This window comes from Notamacropus eugenii, chromosome 2 (assembly GCF_028372415.1).
Source record: "Notamacropus eugenii isolate mMacEug1 chromosome 2, mMacEug1.pri_v2, whole genome shotgun sequence".
Lineage (NCBI taxonomy): Eukaryota > Metazoa > Chordata > Mammalia > Diprotodontia > Macropodidae > Notamacropus > Notamacropus eugenii.
In genome coordinates, this window is record NC_092873.1 from 27,592,817 (window position 1) to 27,617,348 (window position 24,532).

General features: G+C 58.0%; 1 protein-coding gene across 6 annotated transcripts; it reads right to left on the reverse strand.

Annotated features, from left to right (window-relative positions):
- Nucleotides 1–561: 561 nt before the first annotated feature.
- Nucleotides 562–23,343, reverse strand: EPS8L2 (EPS8 signaling adaptor L2). 6 transcript variants are annotated; one of them, XM_072639521.1, is made up of 22 exons: nucleotides 23,166–23,343; nucleotides 19,543–19,740; nucleotides 19,285–19,337; nucleotides 17,523–17,587; nucleotides 15,745–15,906; nucleotides 14,209–14,358; nucleotides 12,757–12,836; nucleotides 12,416–12,561; nucleotides 12,054–12,130; nucleotides 11,796–11,922; nucleotides 11,492–11,580; nucleotides 11,178–11,222; nucleotides 10,678–10,752; nucleotides 10,177–10,325; nucleotides 9,800–9,929; nucleotides 9,535–9,644; nucleotides 6,734–6,836; nucleotides 5,370–5,489; nucleotides 3,435–3,540; nucleotides 2,576–2,753; nucleotides 2,313–2,445; nucleotides 562–1,912 (listed from the first exon to the last, which is right to left on the reverse strand). In XM_072639521.1, exons 2-22 carry the CDS (start codon nucleotides 19,584–19,586, stop codon nucleotides 1,835–1,837), a joined length of 2,220 nt encoding a protein of 739 aa, XP_072495622.1. In that variant the 5' UTR covers nucleotides 19,587–19,740; nucleotides 23,166–23,343; the 3' UTR covers nucleotides 562–1,834. The 6 variants fall into 6 exon arrangements, with proteins under 6 accessions (XP_072495622.1, XP_072495620.1, XP_072495621.1 ...); XM_072639519.1 differs by having other exon boundaries at nucleotides 9,535–9,647; XM_072639520.1 differs by having other exon boundaries at nucleotides 9,535–9,647; nucleotides 19,543–19,607; nucleotides 23,166–23,329.
- Nucleotides 23,344–24,532: the final 1,189 nt, after the last annotated feature.

A 24,532-nucleotide genomic window follows, 5' to 3' on the forward strand; every position in this document is an offset into this window, starting at 1 on the left:
TCTGGACCAGGGGGCACTGTTGGTATTGCCACAAAGCGCCCCTCAGAAACAACATCGCCCATGAGCCTGAGCTGTTCACTGCCTGCCCCTACCCCTGCTTCTGCTCACTGAGATGCTCTCTCCTTAGCTCTCTGTTCTTTGGTTGAGGTGAAGCCATGGACAGCTTCAGCAGAGGTACAGGGGAGGTGCCAGCCCAGAATGAGGGGCGAGGTCACTCCTGGTCAGTTCTCCAGGCCCAAACCTCTGACCCTAGGAGAGTGCAGGGGTTGGCTACTTCCTGAGCCTCCAGGGCTCAGTACCCTTCTCTGGGCTGCCTGCCAGTCCATCCTTCCATGCCAACACAGCACAGCACTGACCCCAAACAAACTGACCATGCTCTGAGGTCATCTAGGGGAACTCCTGTACTTTACAGGGGAGGAAACTGAGGCTCAGGAGAGGGAAGAACCCACTTAGTTGGTACTGGAGCAGAACTTGGGTCTGTTGGCTATGAGGTTGGGGCTCTGGTAGTCAGGGCAAGGGGGCAGCTCGGGGGCTCCCCCAGAACAAACAGAGAGCCAGGGCTGGTGGAGAAATCAGCGTTTTTAATGACTCTTCTATGGGTCGAGGCCCCGTGATCTCTGATCAGGGTGTGAACTATAGTCTGTCCTCTTCCAGGCTGGGCCAGGCAGAGGCAGCTCCCGCCTTGGGGGGGATGGGGTCAAGAGCTTGCAATGGGACAAATGCATCAGGACTGATGAGGGATGGTGTCCCCCCACTACCACCCTCCCAAACCTGGCAACCAGTCTTTGCAGCTCAGGTCTCCTGCTGAGCCCAGCCTCTCCCCATGACTAGCCCAGTGCCTCCCAAGGAAAAGAAAGGAGCCCTTGCGGGCAGCGGCCTCAACCCCAAGGCAAATAGGCAAGCATCGAGGGGGCCCTGACCTTCCCAGTGTTCCACAAGGCTGGGGGTGGGAGGAGCAGGCCTCAGCTACAGTCAGGAACTTTTAGACCAAGAAGAGGTGTGGGGGTATAGTTACCAGGGGTGAGTGGCTCCTGCCCACTGCTATCCAGGAAGAGCCTGGCAGAGAGGGAAGAAGGGTACCAGGCACCTCACAGGTCTCTCCGTCCAAGCCCTTCACCTTAAGGTGGGTACTTGAGTAGCCAAGATGAATGGGGATGGGGCCCCAGGTTCCACCACACCATGCTGCCCCCCTTTCTTCAGGGCATCACAGCCAGACCAGAGGTTGACAGGGCTGACGAGGTGGCCCACACTTCCCAGCTGGCTCCCAAGTAGAGGGGCATTTAGAGTCTGGGCTGGGATAGAACTGGGGGCCATTACTGACACATTCCATGGAGACTTGAGGGGTCAGACTAGAGCCAAGGCAAGGACAGTACCTTCCTTGATGTAGAAGCAGCTGCCAATTGGCCCTGAGGTGTGTGTGTGTGTAGGGGGCAGCTAGGCCTGATGCCTCTGATGGACCACATGTGAGTGACTGGGTATGTGCAGAGAGCCTGTCTGAGAGGAATGCGGCAGAAGGGCTGTGCTCAAAGTCTCATTGCTGACTCTGGGGGCTATCTGGGAGGGGCAACCCAGAAACAGCTGGAGATGTCCAGGGCCTGAGAGTGAGGGTATTGTGGCCCTGGGAGCCCCAGGGCAAAGGGAGGGGAAGATGTAGCCTGGGTGGAATGGGGCAGGGAGCCAGGCCAGGGCAGGGGGGCCAGGCCTAAATACATATGCTGTGTCCACATGAAACAGGAGGGATATAAAACAATACTTCACACAATACTGAGGCAAGTCCCCAGAACAATGGTGCTGGGCCAGGGAGCCCCCTTTCCTCCCCAGCCCCAACAAAGGTCTAGCTCTGGCCCTCCTCCATCGTCTTCTTTTGGAACCTTTGCAGAAGCTCCTCCAACTCAGACCCACCCTGATTTTTCTGAAAGAGAAATAAAGACAGGTGGGGTTTCAGTCAGATCAGAGATTTTGGAAGGGAAAAGGAGAGAGGAGGGGGAGAGGGAGGAAGGAGAAGGGAGAGGGAGAAGGAGGAGAAGACTGGGTGGGTTGGTACAGGAACCTGCTCAAACAGGGGGTGCCCTACGTGACTCTCGAGTCCTACCCCATCTCTGGTCTGAGGATCCTCCAAGCAGGGGGCAGCTTCCTCTGCCTTCCCTTCCCACAGGTGCCCATCTGGAGCTTCACTTAGGGAGGGGCTAGTTTGGGGGAGGCCAAGGGAGGCCGACCTGATTGGGGGAGGAGGCCAGAGAGTGAGGGGAGCAGACTGGGTGGGAGGGGAAGGTCAAGGCTGAGACCCAGCAAGACGGAGGAGGCGATCTGACCTCTAGGAGGCTCTTCTGCACTGTCAGTTGGCTGTAGACTCGGGCGCCCTCATCCCCGCATACTTTCTTCAGCTCCTCCTTGTTAAGGGAGTAGAGCTGCATGCCCGTCAGGACACCCAGGTACTCCACGGTCCTGGAAGAAGGGGGCACAGGGTGAGGGCGGTGGTGGACCCGGGCCCCATCGAAGCTAAGGCTCCCTCACTGTCCCTGGCATTCAAGGCTCCGGAGTCCCAGCCCCACACCCGCCAGCCTCCAGGACTCACCCCGGGCTGAAGGACTTGGCTTCCAGCCACATTCTGACCTCCTGGGCACTGGAGTCATAGGTCAGCGGGGCCACAACAGCCTTGCTCCTCTCCACTTTCCTCGGTGGAGGCTGCCCTTTGGGGTTGGCCATCTTTTTGACGAGCTCATGATTAAGCTCATCCATGTGGATGATGAGTTCTGCAAGAAGCCACAGAGGTCACATGGTCTCAGGTGGTGCTCTTGCCAGTTGTGCTCTCCTCTGGCCCACTGAGTTGGGTAGGGGGACCCAGGACACACTGTGGCCTCACACTAGCTGGAGCCTGACCCCACTGCCTTCCATTCCCCCTCCAGGGCGACTGTCAGGCCAAGGGTTTCATGCTCAGAGGCTCAGTCCTGTCTGGAAGCAGATCCTGAGTGTGGAAAGTTCCCCGGCACCCACCTGGGGGTCTTTCTCTGGGGGTCTCCAAGTCTTCCCATCCTCTGCCAACCTAGGGGTTGGGGGGTAAGGACATCACTGGGAGAGGGGGAAAGGGTCTGAGGAATCTCTGGGTGGGTGAGAATGTGGTGCCCAAGAGAGCTCTGTCTCTTAGCAGGAAATGTGCCCTCCCCACCCAGCAGCTCAGCCTCAGTTTCCCCAAAGACCTAAAGTGCCCTCTCTCATCTCCGTGATCAGCCTAGTCCCCATGTGTGGAGGGTCTGGGACCCTGTAGTCCCCCTCCCTCTTTGGCCACTGATGCTATCAGCCCCTCCCCTACCCCAAGTGAACACATTCCTCCTCTTTCTTCTGCTTCCAGATGTGAACATCCTTATTTTTCAGAGAGCAGAGGTGATGTGTCAGGCCCAGCCATCCCTCCTCCCTCCAGACTCCCAGTGACTCACGCTCTTTGGCCTCTTTGTCCCCTGTATAGCTGGGAGGCAGTATGTGGAAGGGGCTCGTGGGGCCTGGGCCTCGGGGACTCACATCTCCTCGGTATTTCTGATTATCCTGGAAGAGGGAGAGAAAGTGGAAGCCCTTGTTGGGTTTGGGATTTTGGGTTTCAGATCTCTGGATAGGGACAGGGTCAATCTGGCCCTGCCAAATCCTGGGCATCTTGAGCCTCACCAGGCCCTCCAGGCAGACTGGACTGATAGTCAGAGTGGAATTCCTATGCTCCCAGTTAATGGTGTGGCCCTTTCTTTCCCCAGCTCCCATTCCTCTGGGGATCCTGTTGCTCTGCCTTTCCCAGTGACCCCTATTCAAATGCCAACAAACCGCCTTTCCTGTTAGCCCTCTGCCCCTCTTCCACCCCATCAGAATGTTGCTCCCCCGCCCCAGGGCAGTGCCGGCTTGTTTGGTCACGTGAGACTTGGCACACACTGGGGGAGCTCTGCAAGGCCTTGCACAAGTGCCCATGTGCCTTTAGCCAGGGCAAAGGCCTCCTCTCACTCCTAGGGCCATCCCTCTAGGCTGGCATGGGTGCTCTGACTCCACCTGAATGGACAGCCCTCCAACCCACACCTCTCCAGCTGGTCCTCCAATAGTGAGGGGACGCACCTGGGAGGGGCATGGCCAATAGTGAGGGAACTGGCTTGGCTTAACTCCATTTATGGCTTGCCAGGGTTGGCTTTGCCTTTGTAAAGTGTGGAATAGGAGAGGGAGAAGAAGTAAACACTTACGTTAATAGAAGATTTTTAAGTACAATTAAAAATAGTATGAGAAACTCTATTAAATGCATCACTGGCTTCTCTCATGCCCAAGGAAAACACAGCAGAAGGGCAGAGGCGAGACGGGCTGGGGGGATGGCCCTGAGGTTCTTCTCTGGCTCTCTCCTCTCCTCTCCCTTTCTCTTTCCTCCATTCCCTCTGTCCTCCCAGCTTCCCCCCTTTTCTACCCCCATTTCTCTCTCTCATCTTCAGCCTCTTTTTATCCACCCCCTTCTTGGTTGTGTGTCCTAGCCTTAATAAGCCTTTACTTGACTTGGCCATATTTTCTCAAAACCTCTCTTTTCCTTTCATGGTCAGACAGCTGGACAAGGCTGTCTATACCTGCTGTCTGCAGTTCTTCACCTTCTAGCTGCCTGCAGTCCGGCTCCTGGCCTCACTGCTCCAAGGAAGCTTCTCTCTCCAAGCTACTCAGAATTTCTTAACTAGTGGATTGGGGGCTGCTCAGTCCTTGGGTGTCCTGAGCTCTCTCCAGCATTGGATGCCCCACCGCATGATTCTCTCTCCTGAGACACTCTCCCCTCACCGGGCTTTGGCAAAGTGCCGTCCTGGGCCCACTTCTCTGCTCTTTCCTGGGTCTGTTATCTCCATGCTGATGATTTTGCAGTGACTTCCTCTGCCCTGAGTTTCAGTTCTACATTACCAGCTGCCTGGTACACAGGACTCCTGGTCTTTGCCCTTAACTCTGCCTCTCCACCCAACATTTAGAGCTGCTGTCCTTGTCCCCTAGGCTGGCCATAGGGAATCCACTCTGCCAGTGCCCCTCCCCACTCCTTCCAGGAGGTTTCTGCTTCCCTGGAGAGATAGTGCCAGCCAGTGTGGCCTGCAGGGTGACTCTCAGCTCGTCTCCTCAGCCTGGCAAATCTCCCCTCACACCCTCTGCATACCCTCCCCTAGAATCAGACTCTGGCCTCATCCTTATATTGTTCGGTACCTGCCCCCTGGCCTGCTCAGCTCTGGCTCCAGTCCTCCAGGATGAGGCCCTTCCTCCCTCCCTGGCCCTTGTGTGGAGTTCCCTGGGCAGCCCACCCCGTGCGCATTCTCCCTGTCCCCTCAGAGGTTGCCCCAGGATGTGTGCAATCAGCATGTTGGACAGGTCTCCTGGTGCCACACCTGCTCACTTAGTGGGTACACATCTTCCAGCCGGACAACGTCCAGCATGTTGAAGGGCACGTAGCCAGCCTGCCCACTGCGGTTCCTCAGTTTCCACCATTGCTTGTTGTCTTCCAGCACCTGGGAGGACAGTACGGGTTGTCTTCAGGCCATGGCCCATCAGCCCAGACAGGCTGCTCACCTCTGTTTTACCCATAAAGCCTAGCCCACCTGAACCACCTGTTCTAGGCTCTGCCATCCCCCCCAGCCAACAGCTGGGGCTAGACTGGGCTGAAGGGTCCCCCTTCCTTGGACCAGGCAGTCAGAGCAAGAAATGGCCTTAGAGACCCCCTTGTTCTTTACAGATGAAAAAACTGAGGCCCAGACAGTGAAGACAACTTGCTTCAGGCCACAAGCAAGGTGGTAGTGACCTAGAACCCAGGTCAACTGCTGTCTGCTCCGTGTGCCCTTTCCCTTCCTTGGTAGGGAAGCAGACCTTGCAGAGGATTCAGCTGGTCTGCAGGGATCCCGATTGCCTGGGCACTTCTCTGTTCCCCTCCCCCCCCCACATCCACATGGGCTGCTGGGAACATGAAAAGTTGGGCCAGAGGAGGCTCTAAGGCAATTCTAGCCCACACTCACCCAAAACAGTGCCTACCCCCTCCCAGCTGCACCCTATGCCTGCTAAGCCAGGCTGGGCTCACTGGGGCTTCTTCCGCTGCATGTCAACACCCCTTGTTCCCTCCCCCCACACCTATTCCACTCAATTTACCAAGTGCAGAGCAGATGACCTGAATTTGGGTCACAGGGGAGCCTGAAGGATTCTGGGGGGTGACTAGCCCAAGAAGGAGAGCTCCAGCTTAGCATCCATAGGTCTTGTGCCATTCCTTCCTTCTCCCCACCCCATCTGCCCCCAACCCTTGGCAGCAGTGCTGGGCTGGCTGTGTCTGGCACAGTGGAGCTCCAGGCTGAGCCTGGCCCTTTGTCTTGTGGGGACTAGGCTCTCTCCCTTCCCCCTCACCACCATGGCTAGTGGGGCACACAAAGGGGCTGAGGGCTCTGTCCCTGTGGCTCCTGGTCCCAGCACAGAGATGGGGCTTTGCTTGTGGCCAGTGCAGTGTTTCAGAATGCTGGCCCGGCCCCAGAAGGGTAGTGTATGGAGCCCAGCCAAGCTGCTGGGAGCAGGGGGAGGGGGCAAGGGACCAGGCTCTCCAACACTGGCTGATTTCGCTGCCTCATTCTTCGGTTGCCAGGACACTGGGCACAGGTCTTTCTATCTACCCCCTCCTGCCAATAGCAGGCACAGACTCAATGGCAGCCTGTCCTCCACCCCCAGTCCCAGGGCCAAGGAAAGCAGAGCAGGAAGGGCTTGGTGGCCTCCTTACCTCCAGAACCTCGTCCTTCAGTACGGACAGCTCATTGGCGTTACGTGCTGTGAAGTCATAACGGATTTTGGCGAATTTGGCCATGGCCGATGGCTCAGATCTCCTGTGCAGAGAATGGTGAGGGGCTGGTCAGAGAGTCTCCTTCCTCCCTCCTGGCCTATGGGGCAGGCCAGCAGAGCAGAGGCGGAGGATGCAGCAACGGGGCTGCCAGAGAGAGGGTAGAAGCGCAAAGTGGGTCAGCCTCACTGGGCCTCCTGGGAGGGGATCTTGAGCAGGCAGGGAGGAGGCACTAACTGAGAAGCCAGGGAGCTGGGAGGGTCTGGGCTACTTACCGCTCCTCATCAGCACCTTGGTTATAGCCCGGACCAAGAGAGAACGGAGACCCCAAAACCCCAAACATGTTTGGAGACAATGCCCCTCACCATGGAGGACCCAGGAAGCAGCTCCAGGAAGCCACAAGCATCCCACCCATCAGACCCACAGAGGAAAACACTGGAATTTCTAGGTTCCATGAAACATTACTAAGTGGCTCAGGAAATTCTCCCAGGGTTCCCCTTCTCCCGCAGTCACTGGAAGCTGGGAGGCCACAGGGTCACTGTCTGGGACAGAATATCTCAGACCTCGAGGTGTCCCCTTCCCCTGTGCTGGGGGTCCTTCCCCTCCTGGAGTCATTAAGAGTCATCAGGAGAAGCAAAGACATGGGAGGAGGCCATGATGTCCTCATGTGAAGCTACAAAGGGGACAGATTGGTACAGCAGCGAACTATGACCTGGACCTATCCCTTTGCTGGTACTGTGAGTGGTGTGGACTGTGTAGGGCTCCAGGGAAGCGGGACCTATCAGCCAGCAGGCTGATTCCCTAGCAGCCCTGAAATCTTTCTCACACAGGAAGGAAGTCCCTTAGTTCCAGGGTGATAGTATATGGACTTTATACCTGGTTCTTAAGGCTACATATATTTTCTGAATATTTGCATACTTGAGTAGGAAATCTTTTCTGTTTGCTATCTGCTTAAATAAAATCTGTTTTATAGACGATGTTTCATCAGCCTGGGCACTTCCCCAGGAGGTTGCGGATCCTTTTAGAAAGAATCTGAAGGGGAGACCCAAGTGGACCCATGGCATCTACTGAGAGAGGCCCCAAAGCCTGAGCCAGGTCAGAGTGAACTCTGAGTCCGCTTCTCTACCAAGTTATATTTATTCTAGCAGCTCCCATCAGGGAACCCAAGGGCACCTAATAAGGGTTTCAAATCCAACTGAAATGAGCTGAACTGAATAGAAATCTCTGGTCATAAGAAGTTTTATAATTTCTGGGTTTTTTAAAAATCAGTTTTATTCTAGAAGGAATGTAAGTTTATGAAACCAGTTTTAATCTCACTACTGAGCATACATTCTAAGAAGTCTAACAACAGGAGGAAGAAACTCCCCCTGTACCCAAACACTCCTGGCAGGCCTATTGTAAGAGCAAAAAATGAGAATAAGGCCCTAAGCCAACGGAATGGGGGAGAGCAGAAGAGAAGGTGGGCACTCTGCCCCATGAGGAACTAGCAGAGAAACAGGGGAACACCCAAGTGGCCCGGAGTGAAGAAAGCCAACCCTTAGAAGCTCAGCCTCCGACGAGGAAGGCAGCCAGGTGCTGCTCCCTGAGTCATGCCCAAGCCCTGCCTGCTTACAAAGCACAGCTGCCTGCCTCCCAGGGCTCTGGCCTCACTGGCTCTTGACTAATGTTTAGGACTCAGGGTTTCTATTGCTTTGGTTTCTCGGTCTGTTTGTTTTAGGTGTCATTAAACCAATGCATCAATTGAAGAAAGAAGTCTGTTCTTTCACCACCAAGGTGGCCAGCCCCAGAGGCAGTCTTAGAAGGCTAGAGGTTGCTACTAGCGCCGACCTTCAGAAAAGCGTTGTCTGCAAGTTCAAACCCCACCCAGCTAGCCTCATAACTGGTCCTTTTTTGGGGTGGGTGTCAGTCCTTTCTGACTGCAAAACTTACACCTAGATTTGGGAGGAAGCCCCAGGTCCTTTGAGTCCCCCCTCCCCCCTCCCCACCTGTTTGACTTGGGGACAACTCATCAATTGCAAAACTCTTTGTGAAGACCCTCTCCTTATGATTCTCACCAGTCACCAGGGAGTCTCGCACTGGAGACATGGCCCCCCCACCCCCTACCAATGGCAGTAATTTCTCTTTCTCTGCTACAACAGACACCACAGTATTGTAGCAGGAGGGATGGGTCTAGGGGCCTGGGTTCAAATCCTGGCTGTGATTCTGCCTAGCTAGGGAGGTTACCACTTTCCTGAGGCAACATCTTCTGTTATAACATGGGGATCTGTGCCCTGAAAAGGCCCACATCACAGCGGCATTAGAGAAAAGGGCAAGAGTCAGTCATTATCCTTTTTTTCTGAGGTCCCTGAGTACACGGAGAAAGACCGAGGACCGACAGAGGAAGCTGTGGGTGCAGGGCCCAGATGCCAAGAGCCCCCGGCTCCCAGATGGCCAGGAGAAGGGCTCCTCTTGCTGTCCCCCCAAATTGGGGTCCGAGAACCCCCTCAGACCCAAGAGTGGAGAGGCAATGAGGAAGACAGCGAGAGGTACCTTCGCCTGGGGTGGCCCAGGACCGTTTAAAAGGTGAGTTTCCTGGAATTCTGAAAGGACAACGGACTCTGCGCAGCTCATCCATCCATGGACAAGTGAGCACATTTGTTCAGCTAGGCCGCCACCTGGCGGCCACACCCCCATATTGCGGGTTCCATTGGCCATGTCACAGAGCCAAAGAGCGTGGTTTGTAGGACTGGGGTGGGTGGGGGTACCTGTCAGTGTTGGGGGAGCCCCCTGGTGGGAAGCCGTCTCCTGGGGGTGCAGGCTCGGGGCCTGGACTCTGCTTCAGTGAATGGCGGTAGGAGAACCCGTTGGCCGGGCTCTGCTATGGGGAGAGAGGAGTGAGAGGCGGGGTTACCAGACAGAGGTTGCGCACCTTTGGGACTTCTTTGTCTGGCTCAGGCGCCTCCCCCAGCCCCAGCCCTGCAGGTGGATCCAGTCCAGCAGAGCTGCCTCAGGGGTCGTGGTCAGACTGACCTCAGTGTCTGGCAGCAGCCCACCTTCCACTTCCCAGGGGGCCCCCTGCAGCACATCCAACGGGGGCTCCCAGCCGTTGTGGAACCTTGGGATGTAGGGGGGTACATGGGCGTCTCGAGGCCACTCGGCTCTGGGGGGACATAGTAGGCAAGTGGGCAGGGCAGTCCCAGCTCTCTCTGCCACCCTCACCCACACCGCTGCTCCAATCCAGGCTCTCCACTCCCTGCTCACTCTGCCCTTTTGGGTCCCTCTGCCTGGGACCCGTCAGCATCCACCTCCCACTGCCCCCTTTCTTTTTTGCCATTGTTGGCCCTGGTGGGGATGGAGAAGGTGGGCCTGACCATACTTTTTCTGGGTCCCTTGACCAGATGCCTTACCGAGAGCGGGTCCACATCTCTCCCAGAGACTCCCAGAGTGCCATCTCCTTGGGAATCAGGTGGCCCTTGAGGAAATCCACAGTGTCTCGTGACAGCAGTGGGCTGGACACAGAGCGGGCAATGTCAGGGCCACCACAGCTGTTTATGATCTAGGACCAGCAGGACCCAGGTGCTCAGGGGAAGGGAGAGCCGTGAGGCCCCTAACCTCATGCCTTCCCCTTCCCTGCCTGGTGCTCGGGCCAGGGCTTGACGGCCCCATCCCAACCAAGGCAGATCCTCCTTCCCTCTGCTGTGAGCGTGCTCCAGAGCCAGCTACATCAGGAGCAGCTCTACCCACCCCCTCCCCGCCACATCTACTGAGGGTAGACTGCCCTAGGGTCTGTGACCATAGAGGAACCCCTCCCCCCTACTCCTGCTGCCATGGACAGCCCGAGCAGAGCCATCCCTGGTTGGTGGCCTATTTCTTCCCCATCCTGCCAATCTCCCCAGGTGGCTAGTTACCAGCTCCAGGGGCCCTAGGAGAAAGTGAACAAGTTCAGCCGCGCTCGGATTCTGAATGTGCTTTCTCAGCTTGGCCTTGACAAAGGAAGGGTGCTGATGAGTAGCTAGCCCAGTCCCAGCTGCACACCACCCATTTTCCCCCAGAGCTCAGAATCTCAATGAGAGTAGAAGACAAAGGGATAGGGTGTGGTATCTCCCCCTGGGGCCAGGAAATGGAGGTCCCACTCAGAAGACTCAGGCATAGGAGAAAATGGAGGTGGGGTGTCTCTCCCTGTGAACAGGACAAGGGAGACCCAGGGAGACTGGGCAGGGCTGGGGTTTTCTTCATGGAGTCAGGATCCTAGAATCCCATCTAAGAGACCCAGGCAGGGGATGTGGGTATAGGGTGCTTCTTTCTGGGTAGACTATGAGGAGGGTGTGTGGCCAGGGTGAAGGGGCTCATCTAGGAGACATAGAGAGAGGAGGTGGGGGGAGCCATCTCCTCTTTGTGTTTAACATACCAGGAGATCTGCCCAAAGGAGGTACGGGGTGGGGGCATCTTCTCTCTGCAATCTCCCAGGAGACACAGACAAAGAAAGGGGGCGTCTCTTTTCTGTAGCCAAAACACTAGGTGCCACGTGGGAGGCTCAGGCAGAGGAGGCCAGGGTGCTACAGACCTACCCAGGAAGCTAGGGAGGGGCAGCTGGGGGGTGGGGTGAGAATCCCCTTCTGGTCGCCAGGGTGCTACTCTCCACACTGCAGATATGGGTAGAGGGCAGAGGGCAGGGGGAACAGGAGCCTGGGGTCCCACTGAGGGGAGCTGGGCAGGGCTTACCAGGAGGTTGAGGGCCAGTTTCATTTTCTGGAAGCAGTCGATAAAGTCTGCTTCGGATGGGGGCTTGGCCCTGAGGGTCAGGACCCCCTCTGGGGAGAAGATGGAGAGAGGGGAAGTGTGAGGAGACATTGGGTGGGACCCTGCCTCAGGTCCCCTCTCCCTTCCCCAGATGGGCCCCTCCCCCTCAGGTAGGCCTCTCCCCTCCCCCCAGGTTGGCCCCTCCCCTTCCCCAGGTGGGTCCTCCCCATCCTCTCAGGTGGGCCCCTTCCCCTCCCCTCCCCCCAGGTTCCCCCCACACACACACCTGCCGGCCCCTTCTTTCTATTCTTCTTGCCCTTTTTCCTCTGGTTGAGCTGCCGAAAGGCTTCTGCCGCCTTCTGCAGGCGGGCCACAAACAGCTCGATGTCATCCAGGGCACAGTTGAGGATTTGCTGGAAGCCACATGAGGCCAGAGCAGTCTCTCAGCTTGGTTCAGCTCCCAAGGGTGCCTCCTCCCCCGTGGGCCCTCTCTTGTCCCTCAGCCCCCCATCCCGGGGCTTGAGTCACAGGGTCTGACACTCACTGTCTCCTTCTCAATCTTCTGGGCCAACAAAGCTCTGGGCTCCTCATCCTGAGAGCTGGAGTCTCTTCGTCCATGATCTGGGAGAGGCAGAAGAGACCTTTGGACCTTCCCTGATGCCCTACTTGGTGCCAACTCTATGAGGGATGAGATGGGCCCTGGAGGGGAAGGGCCCAGGAATGCCAGGACTCCTTGTGGGCTGGGACTGCATCATCCTCTCTTGAGTATGGGAGTGGCAGGTGTGTCTATGCCTGGCACTGAGGTGAAGGGCTGAACCAGGCTGGGGAATGGGGTATTATGCTTCTTGGTCAGATGTCTCTGAACCAGGGCCCCTGGAGAATGCCCAACACCCATCTCTGCTCTACCTGGCATGCTGTGGGGCACTGGAGGAGCCACACGATTCTTGGAGCTGTGAGGGGGAGCCCCGGCATCTTGGTAGAAGGGGATGGGGGCAGGGCCCTGCGGTGGCGGAAGGATAGACTGGCGCTGCCGGATCTTTTCCTGGTGGCCCCTGGGGGACAGCCATGCAGGTCAGGAATGGGAAGGTGAGTGGTGGTGGCCAGGGAGGGGACAGTGGAGGGGCCAGAGATCCTGCTTTTCCATGGCTATGATGCCTGAAGCAGGCGAGAAACCCTCTGAACCCTCCCCATCCCCGTGCTGGGCATGGCCAGAAGTGTCCCTCTTCTGCCCTCAGACTCCTCCTCACTTGAGTGTCTGTGGTCGCATCTTCTTCCCCAGCTTGCTGTCTGCTAGGGCACTCTCGATGTCTTCATGTACTAGCTCTGCCTGGGGTGGGGGGAACAGCAGGGAGCTATGGTCAGGGTGGGAAGGGAGGAAGGTAGGCACAGTGTACCTTTAAGGGGAACTTACGTGTATGAGTGTGTGTGTAAATGTGTGTGTAAGTATGAATGTATGAGTAGAAGTACGTGTGTAAAGGCCTGCATATGATAATGTATCTGAATATGAATGTATGTATGAGAATGTGTGCATCTGAGAATGAGTATATATGTGAGTATGAATGTATGTGTGTGTGTATGTGTGTGTGTGTGTGTGTGTGTGTGTGTGTGTGTGTGTGCGCGCGTAGGACGCCACCTGGTCTGAGCCTGGGTCTAAGCCATGGGCACATGTGGAGGTGCCCCTACACCCCCTTGTGCAGCCCCTGGGTTGTGGTGGGTTCACTGGGGCACACCTCATCATTGCTCTCTCCAGGTCCTCCTCCTTCTCCGTATCAGACTGACCTTCCTCCAGGTCATGCCTGCTCTCTGTTTTCCCACTTAACCACCTCAAACCCTCTTCTCTAGTAGACACACCACACAGCATGGTGTAGTGGATCGTACTTGGATTTGGAGTCAGGAAGCCTAGAGTGCAAATTCTGACTGAATGACCATCAGTGTGATCACAGACAATGGAGATGGCCCCGTGCCTCAGTTTCCTCATTTGTAAGACGAAGTCTGACTCAAAACCTACCATCTGAGAATTCCCAATTCAGCCCCAGCCCAACACCCCCAACAAGGCACTCTCCAGACCTCTCCAACAACTCCCATTTCAACCTCAGCAGGCTGACGCGAGGGCTCACTATTTTTCTTCTTCTCTTCCAGATTCCCCCTTTCCTGGCCTGGGCACCACTATGCTCCCAGGCCCCCACAGTGACTCCCTGGCCTCACTCACAGTCACTTCGAATCTTAACAAGTAGCCTGCCCGCTCCCCCGGGCCAACCTGGGCCTGGGCTGTCCTGGTGATCTAAGCCCTGCTCAGTCTCCTCCCTGGATCGCTTTCCCTCTGGGATCACCTCCAATTCACAGCCATGATGGCCACACTTGGACACTGCCATGCAACGCGTTACAAACGGGACCCCATGCGGCCCTCACAGCTGCTATCATGAGCCTCATTTTCCGGAGGAGGAAACTGAGGCAGGCAGAGGTGAAGGGCCTTGCCCAGGGTCACCCAGCTAGGAGATGCCTAAGGCAGGATTGCCCACTGATTCCGAGTCCAATGGAACGACGTGCCTAATTAGTTACTGGAGACCTCGCTCTTCACGGGTCTGATCAGTGCCGGGCACAGTCACCACAGGGGAGTCACGGTGCCCTGAAAGGTGGGGGTGCTGGCAGTGGGCGGGGCAGGGGGGGGGCCGGACAGAGGACTTGGGGGAGGGGCTCACCTCCACCTCGTCGCAGTAAAAGAAATGCACGTCAGGCTTGTGCTGCTCCAAATCCTGGCACACCAGCAGCAGCACCGAGGGGTAGCGAAGCTGGTTCAGCACCGTCTGACAGAGCTGCACCGTGCCCAGCGGGAAATGCTCCAGCTCCTCCTGGGCGGGGAGGAGGGGAGACATGGCCCCAGCTTCAGGGCTGGCCCCACTTCTCACCCTCCTCCGGGCCCCTCCCCCCAGAGCCCCCCCATCTCTCACCCTCCTTCGGGCCCCTCCCCCCAGAGCCCCCCCATCTCTCACCCTCCTTCGGGCCCCTCCCCCCAGAGCCCCCCCATCTCTCACCCTCCTTCGGGCCCCTCCCCCCAGAGCCCCCCCCATCTCTCACCCTCCTTCGGGCCCCTCCCCCCAGAGCCCCCCCATCTCTCACCCTCCTCCGGGCCCCTCCCCCAGAGCCCCCCCATCTCTCACCCTCCTTCGGGCCCCTCCCCCCAGAGCCCCCCCATCTCTCACCCTCCTCCGGGCCCCTCCCCCCAGAGCCTCCGGGCCCCTCCCCCCAGAGGCCCCCCATCTCTCACCCTCCTTCGGGCCCCTCCCCCCAGAGCCCCCCCATCTCTCACCCTCCTTCGGGCCCCTCCCCCCAGAGCCCCCCCATCTCTCACCCTCCTTCGGGCCCCTCCCCCCAGAGCCCCCCCCATCTCTCACCCTCCTTCGGGCCCCTCCCCCCAGAGCCCCCCCATCTCTCACCCTCCTCCGGGCCCCTCCCCCAGAGCCCCCCCATCTCTCACCCTCCTTCGGGCCCCTCCCCCCAGAGCCCCCCCATCTCTCACCCTCCTCCGGGCCCCTCCCCCCAGAGCCCCCCATCTCTCACCCTCCTTCGGGCCCCTCCCCCCAGAGCCCCCCCATCTCTCACCCTCCTTCGGGCCCCTCCCCCCAGAGCCCCCCCATCTCTCACCCTCCTCCGGGCCCCTCCCCCCAGAGCCTCCGGGCCCCTCCCCCCAGAGCCCCCCCATCTCTCACCCTCCTTCGGGCCCCTCCCCCCAGAGCCCACCCATCTCACCCTCCTCCGGGCCCCTCCCCCCGGAGCCCACCCCTCTTTCACTCTCCTTTAGGCTCCGCCCATCAGGTCTAGGTCCCTCCTCCGAGCCCAATCCTCCCCCCAGGCCTCTCTTACCCTCCTTTAGGCCCCTCCCCCTCCCAGGGCAAAGGTCCCGGTCCCCTGACCCCCCTCCAGCCCCCCTGATGCCCCTCCGGCCCAGACTCTTCTTCCCCTAAAGGAGGACCCGCGAGTCCTTCATTCATCCTAGGTGCCCCCTTGGCCAAGGTGAGCAGTACGCAAATGAGATTCAAGTTTATATGTAAATGACCCAACGGGGAAGTCCTAGCATGGACTCCTACCCCATGAGTGACAGATGTGTAGCACTGGGCGCAAATCCCAGGCCGTACTTGGCTCAGCCCAAAATGCTTCCTTGATCTCCCTGTGTGCCTCCACCTGGGTCTCAAGGTTCGCCCCTCGGTGGCCCTTTCCAGGCCCTGCCCAGGGCTTACCTTAGACTCACAGTCCAGCAGCTTTATCCATGAGTCGTTCACTTGGAGAAGCATCTCTTGGGTCCAAATCTTCTCCTTGGAGCTCAGCTGGACCAGCTTGCGGATGGCATCGTCTACTGTGACGATGGCCTCACTCTTGTCCATCATGAATGTGGCCAAATGCTGAGGACAGGGGAGGAAGGGTATCCATCAGATCCCTGATCTGAGGAGGCCTCGATCTACAGGGGAAGGCTCTCCTAGAGGAGGAGCAGTGGAACCCTGATTCTGAGGGGACTCTGCTCCCCTGGGAGGGCTTCCTTGCAGAGGGGAGTGGAGCTTTGCGCCAGGGGTAGAGGGTAGGAGGCAGTGAGGCTGAGCTCCCTCCCCAGCCTGTCTCTGGACCAGTTAGGGGTGATAAGCCACAGTGAGGGACAGAGGAGAGGGGAGGGCTAAAAGCAGCACATGCCCCCCTACCCCTCTCAGGATCCTAGGGCTGCTTCCAGGGCCTGCTCCGCCCCCCCATCCCTGGTCCTGTCTGCCCCACACAGCCTGGGCTGCCTACAGGCTTCAGCTGCATTTAAATGCATGGGGAGGGTGCCCAGGCTCTAGGGGCTATGTGTGCCACCCCACCCCCACCCCATGCAGGAGAGGGGAGCCGCTGGGCACTAGGAGCCTAGAGCCTGAGGCTTTTCTGTCCCTTCCCTTCTTCATTCTGCCTGCAAGTACTAATAGAGACCATCTGCTGAGACCAAAGTTCAGGGGCCTCCACCGTCCTAGCTCCCCCTCAAAGGGCCTGGCTGACAGGAAGCTTGGTCCTGCCCCTGAAGAGGGACTCACTTGTCTGTCTTGTCCCATTCCCACTGTGACTCTGCTGCTCACTCACCCAGCCCAGAGTCTGAGCAGGAAACCCCTAGTAGTGACCTCAACCTACACCTTCCAGAAGGAGGGTCCCCACTGACCAGCAGCTTGGGCCTCCAGCCCCTTCCAGCTGCATTCGCCTCCTCTCTCCCAGGCTGCCTCCAGATGGGCCTCCAGCCCTTGTTCCCCATACCCTCCTACAGCCCTTAACCATGAGAGAAGGTGGCACCACAGAAGACCAGCTGAGGACCCCTGTGCCCCACAAGTACAGACAGAAACTGAGCTCCCAACCAGGAAGCTGGCTCTGCCCAGGGCCTGAGCTCCCCATGGATGACTTGTACTTGAAAGCTCTCTCTCCAGTTACTGGTTAACTGCCTGCCCTGAACACCTGGTCGGATCACCGGGCTCTTTGACCCTGGTCATGAGCCAGCAGGCTAGCAGGGGACCTTCACCTTTGGGGTGGTTTCCCCTGAAGCAGACTTCCTTATCGGAATCTCCCTGGTGATTCACTCTCATAACTGGTGCTGAGCATCGGCCTTGGGCCTGGGGTTTGGTCCCTGCTCCTTTGGACTCCCAACTGCCTGTACCCTGGACTCCTCTGAGGAGCTGCCCCAAGATGAGGGGCCAGGTATCCAGAGTGGAGCTCGGCACCATGGGAGTTCACCAAAGATCTGTCTACCACACTCCGCCCAGGGATGCTGGGGGCAAACTGATGTGTGTTCTACCAGTGCCCTAGTCTTGGGATCTGGATCCAGGCTTCATTTTCCCAGTGACTGTGGGCCAAGGGGCCAAGTCCTTTTCTCTGTCTATGCCTTGCTTTCCTTTCTCATGAAATGAGAATTTCCTGTTCTGGGGTTGGGGAGCGAGGAGAAGTTCTCAGAAAGGGGAGATCCTCAGGTCTACGCAGACTCGGATGTCACTGCTTGAGCTTTGGCTCTCACCTGCACGTGATACTGGGATGTCTCATGCATGATGACATTGGAGTTGGAGTATTTCTTCCTTTTCTCTGAAACACAAGGATGAGACAAGGACTGACTGACCTTCCCTCCTCAGGCCTGGGAACTGAGTCGGCTGCAGGGGAAGGGGCAAAGGGAGTAGTCTCCCACAGTTCCCCAGGGCAGGGGGTGTGACCAGGACAGGCCTCTGCCCTTGACAGTGAGGGGTGGAGGGAGGTGCCTGGTCAGTCTTGGAATGCAGGGTCAGAGCTGAGTCAAGTGGCATTATCACCCTGCAGAGGGAGTGGTCGGGTTATGCACCAGGAAGGACCATGTGGCAACAAGGAATTTGAAGCACCTGGATGGGTCACCCTGCCCAGGGGAAGGCATTGGAGGCCCCCCGGAGGGGGAGGGGGAGAGCCTGCCCCTACTCCACCCCACAAGAAGCGCAGGTCTGAGTCTGAACAGGGAGCCAGGTGGTCAGTGTAAGCCTTGGAGTGGGGAGGGACAAGCAGAGGCCCCAGATGCGATTGGGAAGGGGGTATGGGGCCTGGAGGCCCATTGGGGAGCCCAGCTGCACTCTCTTTTCATATTATTTGCATAAGTACCATAATTATATCCAGGGCCAAAGGAGTTCCAGCTTCCCCCTCCCCCATTTCTTAACCAAGAACCACAAGAGGCTGGGCCAACTGCCCCCTCCCTAGCCTCTGCCAATGCCTGCTATGCAACTCAGCTTTCTTTGGCTTCAGGCCTTTCTGAGGACAAGACCTTGGATCCCTTCAGATGGGCAGGTAGCCTACTGTCTCATAAGCTCCAGGGGAAGCCCAGAGCACAGGCCTGCCCCCTGCATCCATCTTGTCCAGCCCGAGTCCTACAGAGGGCTCTTGAGCTGGAGAGAAGGCAGGACCAGACCTCCCTTCCCTGCCCCCCACGAGGCCTTTACAGACAGACAAGAACAGACCCAGCGCTCTTGGGATCTGGTTGCAACTGATTCTGGAAGAGGGAGCAGCCCCAGGGGAATAAAAGTTAACATCCCATGAATAAGTAAAGGCGTCTCCCCTTACCTGTCTGAGGACACACAGGTATGGCCAGTCTGGGAGCCCCCACCCTAGAGCAGACCCAGCTCCCCCAAAAATGGGGAACCAGTCTGAGAGCCCCCATGGAGAGCAGACCCAGCTCCCCCAAAAGTGGGGGACCAGTCTGAGAACCCCCATGGAGAGCAGACCCAGCCCCCCAAAAGTGTAGGGCCCGGGGGCTGCACTGACATCCTGGGCTTTCTTTAGGTTCCAGTTCTACAGGAGGCCTTTCCCTATCTTCCTCCATCCTTCCACCTTGCCAGTCTGGGAGTTGTTGAGGGACTCTGACGATTAGCCCAATGCCCGGCACATAGTAGGTGCTCTGTAAATGATTATTCCCTCCCTCCATCCTCTCTCTTTCTTCAAAGGATCCAGTGCCAAGCTGAGGCTCAGACAAACAGGGTCTTGTCTGAGGTCACACAGGTAGTCTGTGGCAGAACTAGCATTTGAACTCAGGGCATCAGACTCAGAATCTAGCCCTCCTTTCCTTGCCCTCCCAGAGGCCCTCAGATACATCCCTCACAAAAGCTCAGCCACTCTGACTCAGCCTGAAGTTGCTTCCCTCAGATCCTCGCCCCCCCCCCCCCCGCAGGCTCCCTTGCCAAGCCTCCTCTAATCCAGGCAGGTGGAATGGGGGCCCCCAGGCCAGGTACCCCCTTCCCTCAGCCCCAGGGACCTACAAGGGCACTCACCATACAGGTCCTTAGCACTAATCTTGGTCTTCCCATCGGAGTGCCCCATGTTGCTGAGGGGAGGAAGGGGTGCAGGCGTAAGCCAGGGACAGAGTCCTCCATCCTTGTGGCCTGCCCCTGCCCTCCCCCCACCCCCCACCCCTCACTCCTCACCCGAGGATGCTCTGCCCATGGCCTGGGCCAGAGGAGAGCCAGGGAAGGGGTGTGCCCCCCTTCGTCCCCCCACCTCCAGGAGTGCCCCACCCCACCCCTGCTCACTTGGGCGATCTGGAGCTGCTGTTCAGGGATCCCAACTGGCTCATGGTCTCCTAGGAACTGTCCAGCTACAAGACAAACCGAAGGAAGCATGAGGAGCCCAGAGGGTCTGGGAGCTTGGCCTTAGTCTCCTTCAGAGGGACTTGGTGGTCGTCATGCCCTGGGAGGTCCAGCTGAGGGAGGTGCTCACCCTGTCGGCACCTAGAGCCAATAGTTAAACATTCAGGGTGAACATTCCCCTCACAATCCAGGGGAACAATCCAGGGCTCAGTTGCTTTACTGATCCAAGACTGAAGAAGGCATTGACGATGCAGATGAAATTTTTAAAAAGTGAGTCAGGTGTCCAGTGTTTCCTGGAGAGCTTGTTGTTAAATACTTCCCAGCATTCCCTGCTCATCCCTTATCCTTCCCTGTGCTCTCAGGTTGGAATCTTACCCAGCTGAGGGACTGCTGCTCACCACTGAGCTCAGGAAGAATGTGGCCATGCATTAATTAAATGCCCACTATTTGCCAGGCTCTGCGCTAAAGCAGGGGCTCGAAGGACTGCTGCATTCGTGCAGAGTCTTCTTGGGCATCGGAGGAGGGGTCCTCTTGACATGGCAGCGCCCATGCCCAGGCCTGACAGACAAACCACCTGGAGCTCGGGTGTGAGCACCTGCCTGCGGGGGGTGCGCTGACATTGTGCCTGCCCATGCACATGCACACGCACAGACTCGTGGCCCTCTGTACACATATGTGGCACGCACGCACACACTGGCCAGGAATCCCATAAAACAAACAGATGGGGCTCGGCCAGGCTTGTGCTCACACACATTCCAGACATTCTCCCAGGGCAGGGGCCAGAAGTCCTTGGGCCTGAGCCTAGGATGTCCTCAGCAGCAGGCAGCACCTCCCCAAACCCCGCCCCCCTGCCCCCATCCAGAGCACCAAACTCTGCCTTAGACCCTGAGGGTCAGAGCCCCACACATTGGAGAAGGAGGTAGTCTGAGCCAGTCAAACATCCTTGTTTTATAGATGGTAAAACTGAGGCAGCGTGACAGTGATCCTCCCTCTTCTCTACATGGCCCAGACAGGGTCCTTGAGGCTGCCCCTTGGAGACCTCCCAGTTTTGGGGGGAAGGGCCCTATTTCAGGCCCTGCCCTGGTCCTTGGGGAAGGTGCCCCTAACCCAGCTCCAGGGCCATCACACATGAAGAAACAGGCCCCCCTCCTCCCACAGGGGTCTGTGGGCTTTAAGGTCACAGTTTCAAAGCAGAGGCAGAGCCAGACAGGAACTCAGAACTTGGAAATTATAGGAGCCTGACTGAAAAGGGACAAAGCAGGGGGCAGAAATGATGGGTCCTGGGAATGCCAGTAGAGAGTCTTGGAAGGGTAGTGCCAGGCCTAAGCTTCTGGGACCAGGCGTCACCACTGGCTGGCCACACCTTTGAATGGCTACCTCTGAAAGATATGGGAGGGGGCTGAACATTAGAGTTGTCCATGCTTTCTGGGCCTGTTTTTCTATCTGGGGAATGGACCTGTCATAAAGGATTTCTGAGAGAGTAGGGTGGTTGGGGAGGAATGAGGTGACTCTCCCTTCACCAAGTACCTGCCCAGGCCCAGGGCTGCTCAGGGTGGGAAGAAGAGCAGAAGCCCTCGCCCTTTGGCTCACTGCAGTCCTGGGGAAAGAGGAGGGCAGCAGGGTGCCCAGGACCCATGAAGGACAGCCCAGAGCAATGCTGGGGGGAAGCCCCAGGTCTGACTGACAAACCTCAGGGAGGGAGGGCAGCACCCAGAACCTGCCCCACCCTGGGCAGGGAGAGGCAGCAAAACAGGCCAGAGGAATGCCAACCACCAGCTCTAAGTCCAAACTCCGGCTCAGCACTGCCAGTAGATGCCTGGTGACCTTGGGGGAGGGCTGGGGCAGGGGAGGCTGGTTGACTTGGTGAGCAGGGCTCCAGGTCTAGTCTGGGGCCTCAGCTCAGAGCAAGTCTCTGGGAGGAGGAAGAGGGCAGAGGCTGTGCCCTGCTCTGGGGGCCTGGCTGGACTGAGTGCTCTCCCTTGGGCAGCCTCACTCAGGGCCAGAGAGCCGAGGAAAGGCCCGAAACGGCTCTCTGGCTCCTCACCAGCCCCTCACCCCTCAGGGCTCTAGGCTAGGCCTCCCAGACAAGGACTGACCAAAAAGAAGGGCCCTGACTGCCTGCCCTCCAGGGCTGCTTGTGGAGCTACTGGGGTGGGGGGCCCGGAGGAAAAAAAGAGACCTAGGAGTTGATGTGCTAGTGACCCTGGAAGGGTCCTAGGGTCAGGAAGCCTCATCTCCCTGAGTTAGAATCTGTTCTCAGGCCCTTCCAAGCTAGGTGACCCTGGGCAAGGCACTGTACCCTGCTGGCCTCGGTTTCCTCATCTGTCAAATGAGCTAGAGAAGGAAATGGTGAAGCGCTCCAATGTCTGTCCAGAGAACCCTGCACGGGCTGGGGAGTCAGACTGAATAATTGCAGTTGACTGTGTGCCTTGGTTTCCCTTTGTGGGAAGAGCAGTCACCTCCATGACCCCTTCTCCTAGCATTTTAGAACACCCTTGATATTGTTTGGGAAGCTGGCCCCATCTCCAGGAGGGTCCCAGACCCAGAGTCTAGGCTGCTCTAGAGGCCTGGAGCTCCACCCCAGGCAGAGGGCCAGAGCCTGAGCTTGAACCCTGACTGTGACTTCTGCCCCCACCCCCTTGGCCTGGGAAGAGGCCTGCTTGGGGCTCTCACGGCTACAGGTTTAAAGGGTAGCTCCTTGGCTTGGGTGGGGCCTTGTGGGGGGACAAAGGGGTGCACAGGGCAGTCTTTCCTTCTGGCAGCCCTGGGAGCCCCCAGTGGTTTTGGGGGGGTGGGAACACTGACATGAAAAGTGTGACATGGGGGGGCACCTTTTTTACACAAAGGATGAAGTTCTCTGTCCTGCCCCACCACCTGCCTTGCTCCGCCCCCTCCTGTCTTTGTGACGCAGGGGAATGTTTGGGTTCCCCTCTAGGCCCAGAGCCCCAGCGCGGGAGGAGAGAGTGAGGTGGGGAGGTACGGGACGAACTTAAAAGAGTAACCCAAGTGTCCAAGACACCCCCCCACCCCCACCCCAGTGTTGCAACCAGCTAGGTCTGAAGTGGATGTGGTGGCCTCGGATAAGCAGGACCCAGTAGCTCAAGCGTCCATCATCTCTCCAGCCTGGGAGCACAACAATCCCTCCACACAGGCCCCATACCATCCCCTCAGCCACCATATGGGGAAACTGAGTCATGGAGCTGGGGGGGGCATCTAAGGACTCTGAAAGGTTCTTGGTCACCCTCTAGCTCAGGACGGCCCCAGACCAACCCGAGCTTCTGTTGACCAGCAGAGGCAGCCCTTGGCCAGGTCCTTCTGGGTGGACATTCCACTGAACTGGGGCATCCTAGCTCAGCCCAGGTCCCAGAGCTGGGACGGAGGTGAGTGCCCAGACTGGATAACCCTCAAGAGAGAGTGGGCAGGGGCTGGGTGTCCTGAGCATCACGAAGGGACAGTTCTGGGCAGGACACCGAACTGGGCTCTCCACAAGGCCCTCCCCCCACTCCTTCAGCCCCCACCCTTGAGCTAGGCCCACCTAGTGAGCCAAGCCAGGGCCACGGCCTCACCTGGGGCCAGCTGGCTGCCGGTCACTGCCTCCTCATTCCCGTCCTCTCGGCTCCTGTCCTGGGTGGCTCTCCCCCTTGGGTGGGATGCGTGACGCACACCTGGGCCTGTGGAGGGGCCCAGCAGTCAGGCACTGGGCAGAAGACTGCGTTCACCCGTCTGGTCCAAGGAGCAGGGAGGGAGGGAGCGAGGGAGGGAGCAAGGGAGGGGCGGGGCACGTTAAGGTGGGATGAGAACCAGAGCAACAGGTTACTGTGTAACCGGAAAGCCTGGCCCAGCCAGCTGGGGAGGGAGCAAGGAGGGGGAGCCTGCTGCCCCTGGTGGGGAAGGAAGGAGGAGGAAAAAGGAAAGCCAATGAGAGGAGAGGAGAGGCAGCCAGCCCCAGGCCCCTTCTGAGCCTGCTGAGGCAGGGCCCTGCCTTACTGCCCAGGTGTCCATCAGGAGGTGGCTGGCGCACAGTAGGCGCTTAATAAATGTGGACTGACTGATTGATGGACTGACTTGTGGCTGATTCCACCTCCTAACGGGGGAGGGAAGGGAGAGGACTCATAACTACCACTGCAGAGAGGCGCTGAAAGGTCTGTAGCTGCCTCCCCAGGGGCTCTAGAAGCTCTCTAGCTCACCCCTCATGGCTTTAGAAGCTCTGTAACTGACCCCCCCCATGGCTCTAGAAGGTTTGTAACTATCACCCCAGGGGCTCTAGAAGGTCTGTAGCTGCCCCCTAGGGGCTCTAGAAGGTTTGTAGCTGCCCCCTAGGGGCTCGAGAAGCTCTCTAGCTCACCGCCCCCCCCCCCCCATGGCTTTAGAAGGTCCATTGCTGCCCTCCCCCATCATCCCCTGAAGCTCTGAAGTCTCGCTCCTTTCCCAGGCCCTACAAGGAGAGGTGCTGTGGGGGCTTCACCCAGCACCCCTTGGGGATGGCCTCATTTTCCTGGGGGAGGCTCTCAGTCATTTCCCAGGACTTAGAGGCTCAGCAGTCACCTGGTCCTGTACCCAGCATTCCCTAGGTGAAGCGATCTGATTTGTCCATGATCCCAAAGTGCTGCGTGGCGGGCACCGGACTGTGCTGACTGTGGGATGATGGTTATCTCCTGTGATCCTTAGACAGACCCTGGGAGGCAGGGGTCATTATTCCCATTTTACAAATGAGGAAACTGAGGCAGACAGGTAATGTGACCTTCCCAGAATCACACAGATAGAATGTGTCTGAAGCTAGATTTGAACTCAGGGCTTCCTGACCCAAGGCCAGTACTCTGACCACCATGCCCCCTAGGCACCCTGGTATTTGAATTCAACCAGGATTTGAATTCAGGTCTTTGGACTCCCCACCTCCACTCCCCCCAGCTTGAGGATGGGAGATGAGGCAGAA

Bases quoted from the DNA above. Each gene is read 5' to 3' on its own strand.
- EPS8L2 (XM_072639519.1), bottom strand. From the start codon at position 19,586: ATGAGCCAGTTGGGATCCCTGAACAGCAGCTCCAGATCGCCCAA. The intron at 3,541-5,369 runs GTGTGGCACCAG...TCCCTCTTCCAG, and splicing joins TGTACCCACTAAGTGAGCAG to GATAATCAGAAATACCGAGG. The intron at 2,754-3,434 runs GTGAGTCACTGG...GGCTTCTTGCAG, and splicing joins GGACAAAGAGGCCAAAGAGC to AACTCATCATCCACATGGAT.